The following is an 18163-nucleotide window of genomic DNA, read 5'->3' as shown; positions in this document are numbered from 1 at the left end:
TCTCTAGGTTTTGATATAAATGCAGATATAAATGTCGAAATCTATTTCTAATATTGCACCTGTCAATATAGAAGGAAATATTCTGGAGCCTATTTTGCCATCAATACTGCCGACGTCGTCTTTGCTGTAATCAGATCAGTATATATTTATGTTTAACATGGTATTTCATTTTATCAATAGGAAACATACATGTGTACAGACAAGGCTAGCAGCAGCAGCGCCGCGTCAGACACGTTTCTGGTGTGTAAAGACATAGAAAAATCCACGCAGCGGACACGCAGCAGAAACGCCACGCTCACGCCACGCAGGCAGTGTGTAGCCGGCCTAAGTGTTTATTTCAGTTCATTTACTTTCCATGTGCTGCTAATGCACCATCATTTTGTGGTGCGGTGCACTTTAAAAAAAGGAGAAGTAGACAGCGGGAGTCTCAATGTCATGTTTACTGTAACCTGTAAATGGCGTCCACTGGCTGCATCTCAGTGACATCATAGAGAATACAAGCCGCAGCCTATAGGAGTCAGTTCATGTATTTAAATAAAGTGACATCACAAACAGCATTACATCTCTACTCCAAAAGCCCCGCCCCCAGTCCCAAACCCCTCCACCTCTTTGTTATTGAACATTATTACATCTCAAAAATGACATTTTCTTAACTTCATCCCAACGCTGCTTTTTATTTATTTATTTTTTTATCATTTTGAATACAAACATGAGGGAATCTAAAGCTAGCTGACAATGTGAAATTGATTTTATTTTGATTGGAAGAACCTGGTGGGAGAACCAATAAAAACAGAAATGAAGAAAGTATCAGGAAGTGGCTGACAATGCAAGCCTACTGTCATCAGAAATGCAACCTTACTGGATTAGCTTATGCTTCTTTAAGAGAGGTGATGCTGATGGGAAATTCAGTAGCTCTCAGGGTTTTATCTAAGCACCAACTATTTTCTATGAGTTTTTTTAAAAAAGCATTAAAGGAATGAAATACACAGTCAGGTTGTTTTCTTCTTCATCATCTTGGCACTTCTTTGATTAGCAGGTGTTCATATAATTGTGGGAAGCAGTAAATGAGTTTGGAGTTAAGATGTTTTCAGGACTTTTTCAGGACTAAATTATGCCTAATACCTGAAGCAGAACTTAAGAGTTTGTGAATATTTCAGGTGTATGTCCATCAGTGTTTCCATGGTCCCCTTTCTGCTGGCCAGCTAAAAGAAAATGAGACAAACAAGCAGAGGATGAAGAATTGTAACAGCTTGTATTTGTGCTCTGTTCTCATGCCCAGAAATATCAACAGGGCATGTGCCTGAAAACTGACATGGAGGTCACAAAGGTCAAACAGAATAACCTGCCCTAAGCCCCCCACCACCACACACACACACACACACACACACACACACACACACACACACACACACACACACACACACACACACACAGGGAGTCACTGCCAGTGCCAGTTAGAAATCACAAACAAATGAAAAGAAAAAAAAATGGTCAAACAAAATTTAAACAGCGTAGTCATAGAAAACTATGTACAACCAGTTGAGCGGTAAACAAAACATTGACTGGTGTTTTTGTCACTAAACACAAGTCCTTTAGACCCCTTTCTGTACAACGTGATTCATTACAACAGTACAAATTCATCAGGTTATTTATCCTGCCCAATGAGAGGAAAAATAGCTTGTGGCATCCTGTGAGTTGTATCTTGTGACTGGCATGAAGTCACTCTCCCCCTGCACCAGATATAATATAATACTCAGAGTACCCTATTCACAAAAGGATGCACATATGCCTACAAGTTAAAAAGACAAGCTCCTTAGGAAAGACAGCAAGTGCCTACACATGTATTTCAAACCGTCCATGAAGAATAAGCCATTCCAGAAGAAGAAATATAGATACAAGTCAGGATTCTCAGTGTGTTTTTCCTGAAAAGCAGAACCAATGTTCTGCCAATTCTAAGGGTCAAACCCCCCCCACCCACCCCTATCCTTAACAGCCACCCCACCACCAAATCCAAGTTTGTTACAGCTCAGTCATTTTTTAATTTGTTTATTTTTTTTTTTTTATTTCATTACACCCAAGGCAGAATAAAAGTTACTAAAACTTAAGACTTACAGTTACAGTGACAAAAACAGTTTAAGAGACCCACAATTTAAATTGGACTGCAAAATAAAAAATAAAAAACAACCTTTGTCTATTTTTTGTAAAATGCCCAGGCATTCTCCAATATTACAAATACTGGTATACTTTTACAGTAAACAAAAAAAGTAATATATATTCATATATATTTATATATATACTAAAAACCCGTCACCAAAAAAAATAAGAAAAAAAATTATATACACATCGCCACTACGGCATTCAGAGAAACTTTATAAGCAAACCTGGAGAGAAAAAAAAAATACTCGTTTGTTTAAAACACACATACACACAAATATTATTTTACCCTTGTACTTGTTTCAATACTGTAAACTTATTTTAAGACAGAGTGCACTAAATTCTCTTTTTAGTTTCTGCATTTCCTGATTTTTGTCGAGTCTCTTCCTTGACTTTTTATGTGGCTTTTGTCCACTCCTGGAAATTTCTGTTGTGGGACAGACTCTTGTCCTTATGAGTGAGGAATTTGATATATATATATATATATAGGTTTGTGCCTTTATATGTACATATGCATACATATATACACACACAGACACACAGATATTGTGCTGGGTACTCCTAAGCCTAAACACAGCATTGTTTCATTTGTATTGATTTAAACATTTCTGTTGAAATGTCAAATTACAAGTTAAAGTTAACAACATTTTACATTTTCTTTTCTTGTTCAATTTGATGCTTAATAAAAATTGTTGCATTTGTCTGAGACAATAAATAGGAAGATCGCTATTCAAGGCACACTCATGTCAAATTGAATCGCAGTACAAAAACTGTCCCAAATAAATAGTTTTTTTAATTATTTCTTTATATTTTAGAGTGCCAGCATTGGGAAAGCCTAGCCTAACAACCCTGGGCACTTCAGCGTCAACAGATCCCAAGCTCTAGACCCTTTAGTACCTTTTTCTGTCCAGCTCTGTGTGTGTGTGTCGGACTGAAATATTTTAAAGTGTGGGTCTGTTGTTAAGAGCTCTGAATTTATACTTTGACAGCATTCACATCAGATCTGATTTAAAAAAGAAAGTGCCACTATGAAGTGGATGGGGCTCAATAAAATGATGGTTAAAAGAACAAGGAGCATGGAGTGAACTGATGCTCTTACTATTAGTCTTACTACTTCAGCACACACTGATATATATGTATATTTCCTCTTCTACACAAAACTGTCCCACAACTAACTGTGAAACTTTGAAGGATTCCTATTCCTGGAGAGGTGACTTCATTAATCCGATTTTACAATTATAAAATCACTAATACAATACAAGTCAGAATTACTGTCCCATTATTTGAAACAAATTTTTAGATATTTTAGCACAAATAAATGCATAGAGATGTTGATTTTTATAAATGTCGACAATAAATTCAGAGAATTCAATTTTCTGCAGAAATGTAGTTAAAGTAGTGGCATCTGCCATGTATGCACATACATTTAACCCTTTCTAAACTGATTGATGTTATAATTAGAGGCTGTGACTTCAAATATAAATGAGACTAATGGCGTCTTTCCATTACATGGTACCTGCTCGACTCGCCTCGACTCTACTCGCCTTTTTTGGTTTTCCAAAGTACCTGGCACTAGCTAACAGGTACTTTTTTTTTAGTATCACCTCCGTCGAGGTTCCAAGCGAGCTGAGGCGATACCAAAAGGTGACGTGAAAACCTGCAGACTCCTGATTGGTTGGAGAGAATCGTCACTAATCACTGCGTCATCATTGCTAGTGACGGTGGTGTCCTGAACAAACCCCCCATCTTTAAATAGTTTAGCCAGCGGTGTTTTTTTTTTTTTTGCTGCCTCCAGCTTCTTTTGAAACTAAATATGTCTGCTGGCTGTGGCAACAGCCACATGCCGAGAATCAAAAACAACACACCTTCGACGTTCTGTGTGCGTGTCGCGTTAGGTCACGGCAGTTTCCTGTGGTGTAGCTATGACGACCAGCCACGCTTGCCTCACACATGAGGCGGTACTAAATCTGCAATGGAAAATGGAGGACGGGGAGTCGAGTCGAGTCGAGCAGAGCAGAGCCGAGCAGAGCAGAGCTGGTACTAGCAGTGAGTAATCGCCATAACTGCTTAGCCCGGTAGGGAGGACAGAGGGCAGCAAGGGATGCTGTAGAGGACAAAACTGGCCCTAATTATTTCATTATATGATGAAATAGGAATGCTTCTGGAAGTATAGGAATTAATGGGTAAATGAAAAAAAGTATTATAGCTCACCCTGAGATGTCCCTGTGCTCAGTCTCTTGTCTCATTCTTCTATCTATCTCTATGCATACTCGTATTGCATGGCTTCATGCTCAGTTTACTCCAAGTAAATAATATAGCCTAGATCATATGGCGTCATGCAAAATAGAATGCATGGATGTATCAGTGTAGCTAAGATGGAGGGGGGGTGTAAAGCAGAAGAAATGAGGGATGGTTATCGTAGCGTTGTCAGGGCTTGGTACTACATACCAGTCAGCAGCTGCCTTATCTTTTCATTTCTTCTGGCTGGTAATGATATTCTCAAAAGGAGACAGGGTTTATGAACCTTGGGATCCTCTTTGATTTTAGATTTACTGTCAAATATGATGCTCAGTGCTACATATCCAATTATATTGACATGTTTTAGACTCAGTTCATGCTACAATGCCAAAGGATTGTTGTCCGCGTATCAACATCACACAAAATAGACTAATTCTAGCATTCTCAGTTAACGCCACTTTCAAATTGAAGATTGAATTCAGCTTCTCTCCAAGAAATCGCACGTTTAGCTTAATATACAATTTCCTACAAGCAGCGGTCAAAAAAGATTACTTAAAATGGACTTGTCTTCTAAAAAACTCTCAGGATATCATTTCGGTTTTTAAAAAACAGAGTAACGCAAAATCAAAGTAAACAATTTTCTTTTAAATGTCTAACTAATAATGTACCTGCACATGCCAAAATACAAAATCCAATAAATACAGAAATTATTGCACAGTTAAAGGCTCCACATATGTTATAACTCAACTGACTGATTGTTTTAAAAGGAACCCCAAATGAGGCAGTTTAGACAGCTTCAATTGGTGTTAAGATCTCTGTTTTCACTTTTTTTCTCAGTTGGCAGTTTTAAAAACACAAACTTAACCCAAAACTAACATTTCAGAAAAAGAGTATCCAGCTACCCCATTTTGTGTATTTTTTTTAAGTCAAAGTGTGGCGCAGAGTATGGAAACAGAGAACATGGTTTAGGTTCTCTCTGCTTGTTCAATTTTGACCTCATTGGTCATCAAATGTTCTCCGTGCCACTTTTTCATATGTTTTTCCAGAGTGCTGTACACGCTGAAGGGCATTTGGCAAATGTCACAGCGATAGACCTCCTTACCATGCTGGCCATGTGTCTTCATGTGGCGAGTGAGCTTGGAGCTCTGGGCGCAGGCATAGTTACACAGCTCACACTTGTAGGGCCTCTCGCCAGTGTGACTGCGCCGGTGCACCGTCAGGTTGCTACAGTTCTTGAACACCTTGCCGCAGTATTCACAGGTGTCGCACCTCCTGCTATCCTTGGAGCTAGGTCGGCCTGGACCTCCACCCAGATGAGGCGTGCTGCCTCCACTGGCGGTGCCACTGCGGCCCGACAGGCCTCCATCCAGCAGGTCGCCCGGAGGCGTTGAGAACCGCAGGCTACCGTTCTCGGACGAGTGCTCAGAGGAGGTGGCGAAGGGCGATTGTCTGGAGTCAGTGAAGCCTAGGAAAGGGTCTTTGATGAAGTGGCGTGAGGCAGCATAGCCCACTAACCACTGGGAGTAGACGTTCTCAGAGGGGATGTGGGGTGCTGGGGGAATGTCCAAGTCCTTCTCAATCTTGATCCTCTTATTTGAGGAGTTGGACAGGCTGGGACTAGTGATAGGGGTTGGCTTACGGGGAAACAGGCCTGAGAAAGAGTCACCGGAGCCACAGTTCCGGCCATTAATGGTTGTCCTCTCTTCCTGCTGGTGGTGGTCCATCTCCCCAGCCACTGAGTCCTCATCCCCAGTGTCCCGCTGGCCATCTGAGCCCCTCTTGGAGAAGGGCATCCTTTTACGATTGTCAACTATCAAATTATTGTACTGCTGTATAGAGTTGAGACCTCCACCTTCCACCATCTTCTCAATGGCAAGTGATGACTTCTCCTCTGAGGGCAGTTTAGAGCCATTCTCTCTGTTCCGGTAGAACTCAGACTCCATGCTGAAGTTGGATTCTGGTCGACTCTCATTCTCAAGTTCCTCTTCTTCCTCCTCCTCTTCTTCCTCCTCATTGCCTTCCCCATGGAAGTCACCATCACGATTCTTCATGCCCTCACCTGTGACATCACTGGTGCCTGGCTCTGGGGAGCTTGTGGTGGACAATCCATCATCTGAGCGCCCTGTCAGGGATCCAGCCTTGTGCATGTGGGTCTTCATGTGTCGCTTTAGCTTGCTTGCCTGAGAGCAGGCGTGGTCACACAGCTGGCACTTGTATGGTTTTTCTCCAGTATGGCTGCGCCGATGCACCACCAAGTTGCTCTGGAACTTGAAGGTCTTACCGCAGAACTCACAGGACTTGACCTTGTTCTGTGTCTGGGGAGGTGTGGTGCTGTTTGGGGGCATCGGTGGTAAGGGAGGGGTGCTCATAAAGGGTGATTTTGGCCCTGGCTGGAAGGGGTTGGGGTTTAGTAGTCGGTGCATAGGGTTGGCCCTGTTGGGTGACAACGGTGGTGTGGTGCTGTTGTTGTTCCCTGCCAACTCACGTAACCGCCTGGAGAAGTCCATGGACTGGGACTCCATGGCCATGGGCGTTAGCCGCATCACCCTCTCAAAGGCACTGGGGTGCTGTGAGATGAGGCCCATTTCCTCTGCGCTAAGGCGTTCCAGCCGATGGGGGTCCAGGTGGTGCCGGGGAGGCGGGCTGATGAATGGAGGCGTGTTGGGGAGGCGGTTCTCCATGAAGCCTGGGGGAGGCTCCCGGAGCAGGGAGCCCGTCATCCTCAGGAGATGGAAGGGGTTGTTGTCCCCGAGAAAGTTGGTGAGGGGGGACTGCGGAATGGAGTCATTGCCCATGGGTGGAGGCATAGTGATGCGTGGGGTGAGGGCTGTGCTGGAGGGGTTGGACTCCAGGTATATGCGAATGTTGTGGGTGTTCTGGACATGCTGCAGCAGGAACCAGGCGCTGGGGAAGGGCTGCTTACATGTGGTACATATATAACTGGAAGGCTCATCACTGCCCCCTGCAACACACAGAGAAAGAAATACATTGATTATTTCAGCTGATAACCAACTCATTTATACTACACTTTTAGAACTTCAGGCAGAGATGAACAAGCACATCTAAAATGACAAGAATTTTTCAAGTGCAAAATAAGACTTTCATTAGGTAAAATCTACTTCATTCATAAATCAAATTGCCATTAATAAAATTGCTTTTTAAATAACAGCCTATTTGCAGTATGTACCCTTTTTCTGTGCTGAAAAGCAGTGAGATTAGTGTGTGTGCTTTATATGCTGCCTAATACTTCTAGTAGCTGGAAAGGCCTTGTCTTATCATGTTGTCACATAAATGCTATGTACTTATCACACTTTTGACAAGTGCATTTTTACAGTCATACTGGATTGGCCCACACTGGGTCCAGGTTTTAAGAGGTGCTTAATCTCTCATGACACAGAGTGAATCTCCCACTACAAACTGCTGAATTATTACAAGTGTGACTGTGTGTATGTGTGTGTGTGTGTGTGTGTGTGTGTGTGTGTGTGTGTGTGTGTGTGTGTGTGTGTGTGTGTGTGTGTGTGTGTGTGCATCCCAGTGTGGTTTAGATGTACAGTTAGCATGAAGGTAGATGTATGTGAGCATACTGAGTGAATGATTTTAAAAAGCCGGAGGAAACCCCTCTAAGCAGTCTGTAATGTTTGCTGAGTTAGAGAAGCCAGACTCATATTGGTAAAGATAGACATTTTTCAAAAATCAGGCTAGAGTAAGAAAAATAAATGAGCGTATTGAGAAAAACAGCCTCCAATACACACACCTAGCATGAAGTTACAAAGAAGAGCAAAATAGTATATGATATATTTACTTTTATTAACATTAAAAAAGGCAGTTGTATCTGTAATATAACCTGGTCTGAATAAACAAGGCACAGTCTTCAAATACTGTTGGCGGAGGACCTTGAATTTATGACTCCACAATCACAAACATCACTTCCTTTAGAGTTAAGGATGGCAAATATGCTATCAATCAATTGTAAGGATTGAGGTGGAATCACAGAGAAAGAGAGGTAACCCAAATATCTAAACATTTTGTCATCAAGACTGATGATTTTGGGAAAGTAAGCCTTGCTCTGTTTTTTACTTTTAACAACTAATTAATACAATTGCTTTTATGTAAAATACACACAGGTTCTTGCAATTCAAATGGGACTTGTTACCACCACGACACAACCAAGCCGGATCCAGGACTCAAGGACACTGAACAGGCTAAGGAGCACTCCTACCGGGATTATATGCAGACACCCCCTCTACACACACACATCCACACACACACACACACACAGATAATGATAATTGTGTTCTTGTTCTCGCTCTCGTATTTATTAAATTAAAGGTTGTTGTCTTGACCTAGTACACTAATTTCGGGAAACATATGCTGCTGTAATTGTTTCACTTATTTGTGTGTGTATGCGTGTACATGGCTGTGGCTTTTTCTGGCAGCAACATACACACGCCCGCACACAAACACACAAGCACACACATACATACAGAAATGCTAAATACATGCAATTTATGTATTTAGTACATTTAAATCCCACGTTTGAATTTTGATAGGCCCTCCAAAGATATTTGCTACAAAATAATTCTGTTTAAATACATGTGAAAAGCGTGTCAGTAACATTTCATCTATTTATTACTCTACAGAAAAAAAAACTCTAAATGTTCATTTAATAATCAAGACTCAGTAATCCAATAATTTAATTTTTTCTCTGATGATGAAACTTTTACACTTATCCTCGTCCTGTGTGTGTGTGTGTGTGTGTGTGTGTGTGTGTGTGTGTGTGTGTGTGTGTTAAGGAGGACAGGCGAGAGGCGGAACAGCTGTTCACCTCTACAGTCCTTTTGAGCCTTTTGACTTAATTATAGTGGACAGCACATTCACACACACACACACACACACACACACACACACACACACACACACATACAATGAAAATAACAACTCCCCATGCTTCAGCTCTTGTCTGCACCTTTCTCTCTCTATGCTTTTATACACACAAACACACACACAAACACACATACAAACATACACAAGCTGTTTTACTGCTGAATATGAGACCCTGAATACTCAAAAAAAAAACATCCTTCCCTCGCTTGCTCGCTCTGTTTGCTTGACCCATTGAACCATGAGTAATAACTGGAGAGAGAGAGAGAGAGAGAGAGAGAGAAAGAGAGAGAGAGAAGCTCCTCCCTCCATCCTCCATCTTTCAGCTGAACTTCTCGTCTGCCGAAGTCATCGGGTCGATGTTTCTGCCCAACAATTAAAAGCTGTGTGTGTGTGTGTGTGTGTGTGTGCGTGGAAGAGGAAAAGGAAGAGTGAGAGAGAGTGTTTGTTTCTGCACTGAAAAGCCATTTCTCTCTGGCTACAGTGGAAGGAGCGGGACGTGGTTTTTGTTTGGGGGATGTGTGTGTGTGTGTGTGTGTGTGTGTGTGTGTGTGTGTGTGTGTGTGTGTGTGTGTGTGTGTGTGTGTGTGTGTGTGTGAGTGAGCGCACGCCCTCCCAGGGGAAGGCAGTCCAACGCAGATGGCAAATAAAGTATGCAGCCCGAGGCGGGAGCACATTATGCTAATTCTAATGTCAGCTGTACTTTAATATACGACTCTATTTAATCACCCCATTATTTCCTATTTCCATATGAAAAAACAGAGAGAGAGGGAGGGAGCGGCTCATCACTTGATTTGGTTGGTAGAATGCAGAGACCCATGTTTTATGGAGTGCTGTGTATGTGTACGTGTGTGTGTGTGTGTGTGTGTGTGTGTGTGTGTGTGTGTGTGTGTGTGTGTTTGTGTTTGTGGGCGTGGAGGGGAGGGGGGGGCACACTCCCTGATCGTCTTCTGCATATCTTCTTTCTTTCTCTTCTCTCTCTCTGACCTTGTTTACACTTGGTTATGAAATGCGTCTTGGGCGATGGGATCACAAGTGGACAGTGCTAAGTATAAACGACCAACGAGACGCATTGTGATCCACTCACTCAAACCACTTGCCAAGGTGGTCTGGGATGCATATGACCACATATCTTTTGTAGTGTAAATGCTAATGCATCCTGATGTGTCCCTGACAATTACGTAACAGGAAAATACGTCATTAATGCAGGATGTGGTGGTTGTTTTGGTAACTTGCCCATTTTATTACAAGTTGGACAAAGTGTTGCGTGCCCATCGTTTTGCCCTATGGAAGGAGATGTGTTGGAATCTGCTGACAGAGATATCTCCAGCTGACCTTCTAGTGGAAGTAAGGTAGGCAGTAAGAAAATCTTAACACAGGTGTGACGGCAATGTGTCTTGGCTGTCCACTTAACTTTTGATCACTAAAACTAAACAGGGCCTATGTGTGTTTCTGTCTTACACACACACACACACACACACACACATACACACACACACACACACACACACACACACACACACACACACACACACACACAGATATACTGTAATTCTGATGAGTGGAAACAAATTACTAGCAAATATTTGCACCTGCTAGCAAGCAACATTATGTCCTGTTAATACTTGTTCATTCAGCGCTGTCAGTCAAATGCAGCTTGCCTGTAACTAATTTCCCTCTTATTTAGTCTTATTAGGTATTCATTGTTTTCCAAATTACAGTAATGACTAATAATGGCAGAAAGGATACAAGATAACAACAATATTGCAGCCAAATTTAGCGGAAGAAAGCAATGCTAACGCAACACACAGCAGCCCGCAGCTAGCTAGCCATCGCAGCTAACATCACAGTTATGATAAGCTATCACTGCTTAATATTTCAAAACATTTTAGCAAAGTATAGATTTTACAGTTAATGCAAAATAAGATCAGTTGTAACATCTGTCGAAAGTAACAGCTATAGTGCGTACCTTTTTTATATTAATGGACGTCCGTTACATTCAAGCCGTTGCCAAATGAGTTGCTACAAAGCTAATTAAGACTATCAGCTCCACACAACTCTCTGGATTTCTCAACATGGCTATTCTCAGAAATGGGTGTTGTCCAGCAACTTTCCCGCGCAAAAACTTGAGTAAAGATAATTACCTCTTCTGAAGAGTCCATCATGTTTTTTTAATCCTCCGTGTCCTCCTTGGCTACTAGCAACTGTATGGAGGAGGGGGGTGCGCGATTGTGTCATGTGGATGTCATGGGGGGCGACAGAAACTACGCACTATAGCTTTAAGACAATAGAGGTTCAATAATATCAGTTACTATGTTAACATTACTAGAAACAAGTCGTGCTAGTTTAGAGTCAGAATAAGTTTTAAGATTTATATTCTTCTGTATCTTGGTAGCCTAAGAAAATGGTTGATTCCTTTTTTGGTAAAAACAGACCAAGTATATAGTTTCCGTACCAGTATAGTGAAATGTTAGCCTGCTATTTGCTACTGAGATTACAAGGGAATCTAATATCCAGTCCAGAGTTCAGCCTTTGGCTTCAGGGATTAGTGGTAATGAAGCATTTGTAAGCAGCTGTGAGCATTATTTTAACATAGGCATCAAATACCACTGTCCTCCTGCTGATTTATGCACCATTTGTTAAATGTTTCAATTTCAAACACAATATAGTATGCTCATACCTAGAATCTCATTTAATGGAAATACAGGAAATACAAGAACTTGAACTACTGTTTTAAAATTGATATAAATTGCACAAATCCACTTAGATCCACTATTAGATTAGAATTGGTAGTACAGTAAGACATACTGTACTACTTTCTCCCACTGACTCCGGTGCTTAAAGACTGGCCCGTTGCCTGTGTTTTGTTTGGCTCACGTTCACACACACACACACACACACACACACACACACACACACACACACACACACACACACACATACATACATACTTGAATGTGGAGGAAAAACATCCAAAAAGAAACAATATACATTGACAAATACACACTGGCTTGCATCCCTGTATCCATCCTTCCATCCTTCAGTAGCACTTGCTTCTAGGTATTCATCCTTCCTGGTTTGGTATCACACAGTATAAAACTCTCATTACTGACTGATTCTAGTTTTCACTATGATTCAATTTTCCATAATTACTGTGGCTGCGGCTAATAAAAATAGAAAGAGAGGGAACGGCTAGAAATTGGTGCGAAGGTCAACTGGCAGTTAACGGTGTTCATTTTCATCTCAGTGTATTCATCTGGGGCGGCTAATGGCCCAAATCCCCCTCCATAAATAAATATTGCTGGAATTACAGGTTAAATAGCTAAATTAAATCACAGCTATTACAGATGAGAGAGGGAGGAAGAGAGAGACAGAGAGAGGATTAGAGAGGGAGTCAAATCTGTGCAATTACAGAGGAAGCGCAGATCGCCGCAAAGTGTGCAATTAATGTGATGTAATTAATGTTGTTGTAGCGAGTGTCGGAGGAGCGCCGTCAGATTATTGTGTCAAATTATTACATACATCATTTTTCTCTAAAGAAGACAAACAGTGAAACCTCAAAAAGCCTGAGTATACGCACTCATCTTTACTCTTAAACTCCACTTACATGCTTTTACATTCAATTTACAGTGTCACTCTTTTCTTCTTTTCACTCTTCATTTTGTATCCTCTTAAACTCTCCCTGTGACACTTTACCGCAAGGTTTATTGAAAACTGAATTGCATCACATGAAACATGATTACACTGGTGTGTCGAGCAAAACCCAAAACCTGAAAATAGATTCAGCTTACTCACTGAACTTTACTACATTACAGCACAGGATTTATTGTCAATTACACACACTGTGTCTATGATAGAATATACTTAACTCAGGTTAAACTGAACTCTTTATCACGGTAGTATCACAAAAACTATTTGGTTCTTTACACTTAGAGGCAATCCTGGCTCAAGTGGAGGCATACACCTGTGGCTGGTTGCTCGAAGTGCCATACTTTAATACAGTCTTCTTTTCTTAGATTGTCTTTTATCTTGAAAATGTTCTTAAACTGGCAAACCAGTAAAAGCTACGGGATACACAGTAGTTGAAATCATTATTACAGTGTTAATAAGGAATTTTCTACATACTGTCCATACGCCAATATGTAGGCCTATGTAAATACATATAAAATATCAAATAGCTTTTTCAAAGCAATGAACTGTGGGCCACTGTCAGTATTGCATAAGACCAAAGCTGAACCAACTGGGTAAAATGGGCTACTGAACTCACAGGGACCCCAAAAACTACACGCTCAGTGCTTCCTGCTAATTTAACTGAAAATGTGTATGAGATTACAGTATGTGCCACTCAAGCACAATATCAACTGACATGACAGGGCCTTAACAGTCCTGCTTTATTACCTGAAGAGTGTCCCTGTCTTTAGGTCTTTATTGCTTTATTTTGTGTCTATATTGTGCATATTAATAATATAATGTGTTAAAACATCATCACACAGAAAGGTACTATTCTATTTTAGAAAAACTAAACATTGCATAAAGACTGGATGAAATGGTGGTTACTGTAATAGGGACCCAGCACATAATTTTGTGTAAAACAACTCTTTTGTTAGTTTGTTACTACAACTGTCTCGAAATCTTCAATTTAGAGAATAAAAATGTGTACGACAATAATCATATCACCATGATATGATTTTGCTAAAAGACAAGAAGTGATAAATAAACATTGAATTATTACCCAGCCCTATGGTGCACAACCACCCCCAACAACAAAACAATAAGGAGAAAGTTAAGTAACAATTAGCAGCTCCTTAGCTGAACAAATGGCTTTTTTTATGGCTTCTATTGTAAGTATTCTGAGTTTCTGAGCATTCCTGTGTCATACTATACTGTGTCTATGTCACTGTTAACACACAAACTTTGGAAAACTGTAGCCACATATAGAAGTGATCACTGCAAACCACTCATATATAAAGTCTCCAGTTTGAAAAAGTAACCTAGAGCCAATCATGTTTTTCCTCATTTAAGGTGATTCAAATACAATGACAACAGTTCTAATCCTGATTCATCTAGCGTCTCTTATTCATCCCTCTGCCATTCACTTAATCCCTCTGGTTAGGGTGGTACAGTACTCTTTTCCTCCTGTGTCCCTTCATATTGATCTCTAAATCAAGGAGGCTTACGAACAGTGTGCTGTACAGTAGCCTCCGCTCGCTCCATCCAATCAAAAGTGCATTAGAGACCCGAGCTGGTTTGCATACAGGATGTGCAGCAGCAGAGCAGGTCTTAATGTAAGCGGAGCAATGTCAGCGCTGAGGCATTTACATACAGAACAAAGCTGACATGAGCCAAGGGGGCAGTGGCTCAGTGCAGTGTGTGTGTGTGTGTGTGTGTGTGTGTGTGTGTGTGTGTGTGTGTGTGTGTGTGTGGGTGCCTCTCTTGGCCTTTCCTCGCACTTGTGAAAAGTTTCCTGACACATTTTTTCAGTCACAAATCCTCTTCTTGCATGGCTAATGTCCTGTTTATCATCATAGCACGGCAACAAATACATGCAAATTAGATGTGTGTTGGAAGTGTGTGTGTTAGAAGTGTGTATTTGTGTTTGTTTGTGTGTGGGTCCTCCTAATGAGATAATTTCAAAAAGCAGAGCTCATTTGGTGCCACGTTCCCAGTATTCTTTAAGCAGTCTGTTAGTTTTGAATGAAGTGGTTTGAGAGCAGGGTTTTAACGTCATCCAACCGGCTTTTTTTAAATTGGCTTTAATAGCTTGCGCCTAAAATCACTTACAGGACCACACAGAAGCAGCTTTAATTAAACAGCCCTAAATGTACGGAAATGAGAATCTCACACTTTTCCTCTGACAGCACAGTCAGTATGGGCTTTATCTGCTGCGTGTGAGTCAAGGATTCACTACAGCTACTTCACTAGAAACTCCTTCTGGGGAAACTGAGTCATCTCTGAGCTCAGCTCGCCGCAGATGCCGTTGGCTAAAGACCAAGAGGCAAACCCCAAACTCTTGCTGCTATACAGGCGGTTACCGTCAGTCTACATGCCATGAGCTGGGTTCCCATCCAAGGTTGTTTTCTTCGTGAATTATGACGTGTCGAAATGTGAAAAGCTGAATGGAAAATTCTATATGTTGTTTTGAATAATGTTAAGCTCATTTAAAGAAGGGATTGCTTTTTGTTTGGTTTTTCAAAAGAAAGAATCTAGAGGGATGAAAAGGGGTGTGTGCTGCTTCACACAAAAAAAGTAGGACAGAAAGAATCAAACAGTGACATTAGACAGCAGATATTCCTGCTCAAAAAGCCATGGTATTGCCATTTTTCAGTCACCACCTTGCTAGCTGTTCAACATGAATATGACTTCCTCATTTATTCTTAATCTCACCTACAAAGCTCTCATTGACTCAGTTGTTTTTCCGACCTGTAAAATACTACAACAGACCTACTTTCCTTACTTTTCCCTTACTTTTTTTTTTGGGGGTGGGGCTTTTGTTTTTATTTGATAGACAGAAAAAGTGAGCTACCCTTCACCCAACACCACACATACTTGTAAAAGGTGGATGTGGTCTTCACATCAGAGGTATGAAACAGGCTGAGAAAATGCTATCGTGGGCAGCAATGGTCCTAAAATTGTCAATAGGCTACCTACATACTCTAAGGCAGGTGCAGTGGTACCGACCTTGCCCCCCCCCCCCATTTCATTGTAATTAAGACAGAAAAAGAGCAAAGTTTGAATCGAAAAAACCGAAAGGTGGAGCGAAAAAGGTCGGACAGAAAGGTTGCTGAGGATGAGCGACATGACAACCTTCGAGGAGGTTATACTGCTACTGCTAGGCTAGTGACAGTGTTAACATAGCTGGCCAGTTACTGTAGCAACAGCACTGCCAATGCTATACTACTCAGGTGGCTTAAAATGATCTCATATTAGTGGTTGAGAGTGGTGTATTTTGTTAATGTGCTGTTGGCTTTGATTGACAGTACCTGTGCTGTAAATCCTGTTGTTGAGATACAGGTGAATTCATTCCTAGTTATTGTGCTGTTGGCTTTGAGTGTAGCTGTATTGTAAATCCTGTTGAGGTACATGTGAATTTAGTTATTGTGCTGTTGGTATCCAGCAGAGCTGCTTGATCTCACCAGGACCAACTCCGATAAAAAGGTTAACAGGTTGCATTGCAAGAATCAACATGAGCTGCATTTATTTTTATTTTCCCTCTCTCTCTCTCTCTCTCTCTCTCCCTCTGTAACTCTATGGCCTTCACTCTTTCGCTTTCAGTCTATGCAACCTTCTTTCATCCCAGCATGAGTTGAACTTTAGGATTACCACATCTTCTCTGCGTGGTACTCAGCCAACAAAGGTGTGTGTGTATACACAAGCCATGGCAGAGGGATGTAGGAAGAGACGAAAGGGGTTTTGGAATTCTTATGTTATGAATTTTAAAGGAAGGCTTAGCTGATCATAACCAAATCAGAATGCATTCAGTGCATCAAGGGAGTGGAGTAGCAGCAGGAGGTGGAAGAAAAGGAACTCTGTCTCACACGACATGGCAAGAATCAAGTAGTCCTTAGTGCAGTGGTGAAAATTAGGAGTTGAGAAGCAATCCAAAACAAACTGCCGCAGTGAGTTTGTGTGCCCTGTTCACAAATTAGAGGGATTACCAGAAGAGAGTGCCAGAGCATACCAGCTAATCCCACACACTGGCCCGCACCACTGCACTTGGGGAGTGTGTGTGTGTGTGTGTGTGTGTGTGTGTGTGTGTGTGTGTATATGAGGGGTGTGGTATCAGGAAGAGCTCTGTCGGGGCATCGTCTTCCCCCAAACACACCCCCTGGTGCCAGTGGTCCCCCTAATCCTGGACACACACACACACACACACACACACACACACACACACACCATGCAGAATGCCTTGGTATTTGTCAGTGTGTGTTGATGATGAGACAGGGAAGTTCGGGTGTGGGGGGCTAATATAATAGTTAAAGGGGCGGGCCTTTGAGTGTAGTTTCAAAGGTCTCTTGTAAAATAAGAAACAACAAATGTGATTCAGATTTGTAGCGTATAAGGTGTAAGGTCATATAAGGTCAGAGGCTGTAATACTTTGCAAGCTGAGGTCGGTGGCAATTAAGTACCAAAAAATGAAGAGGTCATTGACTATCTATGGGCACTACTTGGTGTTGGAGCTGTTATTCAGGTCCAGGTGTTTTCTCTATTTGGTGTGATAGAACTCGACTGGTCGGCACAGAGCCCTAACCTAAACCCAATACAACACATTTGAGATAAACTGGACTGTGAGCCAAAGCTTAACACCCAACATCAGTGTTGGACCTCACTAATGCTCTTGTGGCTAAATGGGAGAAAATATCTGCAGCCAGGTTCAACATCTGGTGGAAAGGCTTCCCAGGAGAGTGGAGGCTCTTACAGCAGTATATGAATGCCCATAGATTTGGAATTAGATGTTTAGCTTTCACATATAGGTGTAATATTTTTTTGTTTGTACAATGCTCTACAATATCACTATGTTTCGGTTAGGGAAAGACCATGTCGCAGGATGCAAACTCTTGTCTCCTGCGTGAAAGTCAGATTTTCTACCACCACCCGAATGCCCTTACTGTTTGTCTCCACTAGATAAAAGAGGAAGATCTTTAGTGCTTTTCTATTCGGCAAGGACGGCTCCTCTGTGGAGACTCAAAGTGTTTTTGTCTTTTGAGGTTTAGTCATTGACATCTTGTCAGGTGAAGAGTTGGCTTGGTCTCTGTAGACACAATAGAGAAACTCTGCCATGAGCCTGATTTGACCAGGACAGTGCTCCAACACATTTTTGGATCCCTCTCTCTCTCGCTCCTCTTGGTCTTCCTGTCGCCTGTCCCATCCAAATTCTCTCCCTCCTTCCCTC

General features: G+C 41.6%; 1 protein-coding gene across 2 annotated transcripts in view; it reads right to left on the bottom strand.

Moving 5' to 3' along the window:
• Positions 1-418: 418 nt before the first annotated feature.
• Positions 419-18163, bottom strand: part of bcl11ba (BCL11 transcription factor B a) — a 46900-nt gene continuing 29155 nt past the window's right edge. Inside the window, exons 3-4 of one of the 2 annotated variants that reach the window (XM_078276803.1) lie at positions 5495-7354; positions 419-1202 (exon numbers count right to left, since the gene is read on the bottom strand). In XM_078276803.1, coding sequence (XP_078132929.1) covers positions 1135-1202; positions 5495-7354 — 1928 coding nt within the window. In that variant the 3' untranslated portion in view covers positions 419-1134. Of the gene's footprint in view, positions 1203-3719; positions 7355-18163 lie in introns of those variants that run through there. The other variant, XM_078276801.1, reaches the window with a different exon arrangement.

The sequence above is a fragment of the Sander vitreus genome, chromosome 20 (assembly GCF_031162955.1).
Source record: "Sander vitreus isolate 19-12246 chromosome 20, sanVit1, whole genome shotgun sequence".
Lineage (NCBI taxonomy): Eukaryota > Metazoa > Chordata > Actinopteri > Perciformes > Percidae > Sander > Sander vitreus.
Note: the sequence above shows the minus strand (reverse complement) of the source record. Positions and strands in the feature narration are given on the sequence as shown.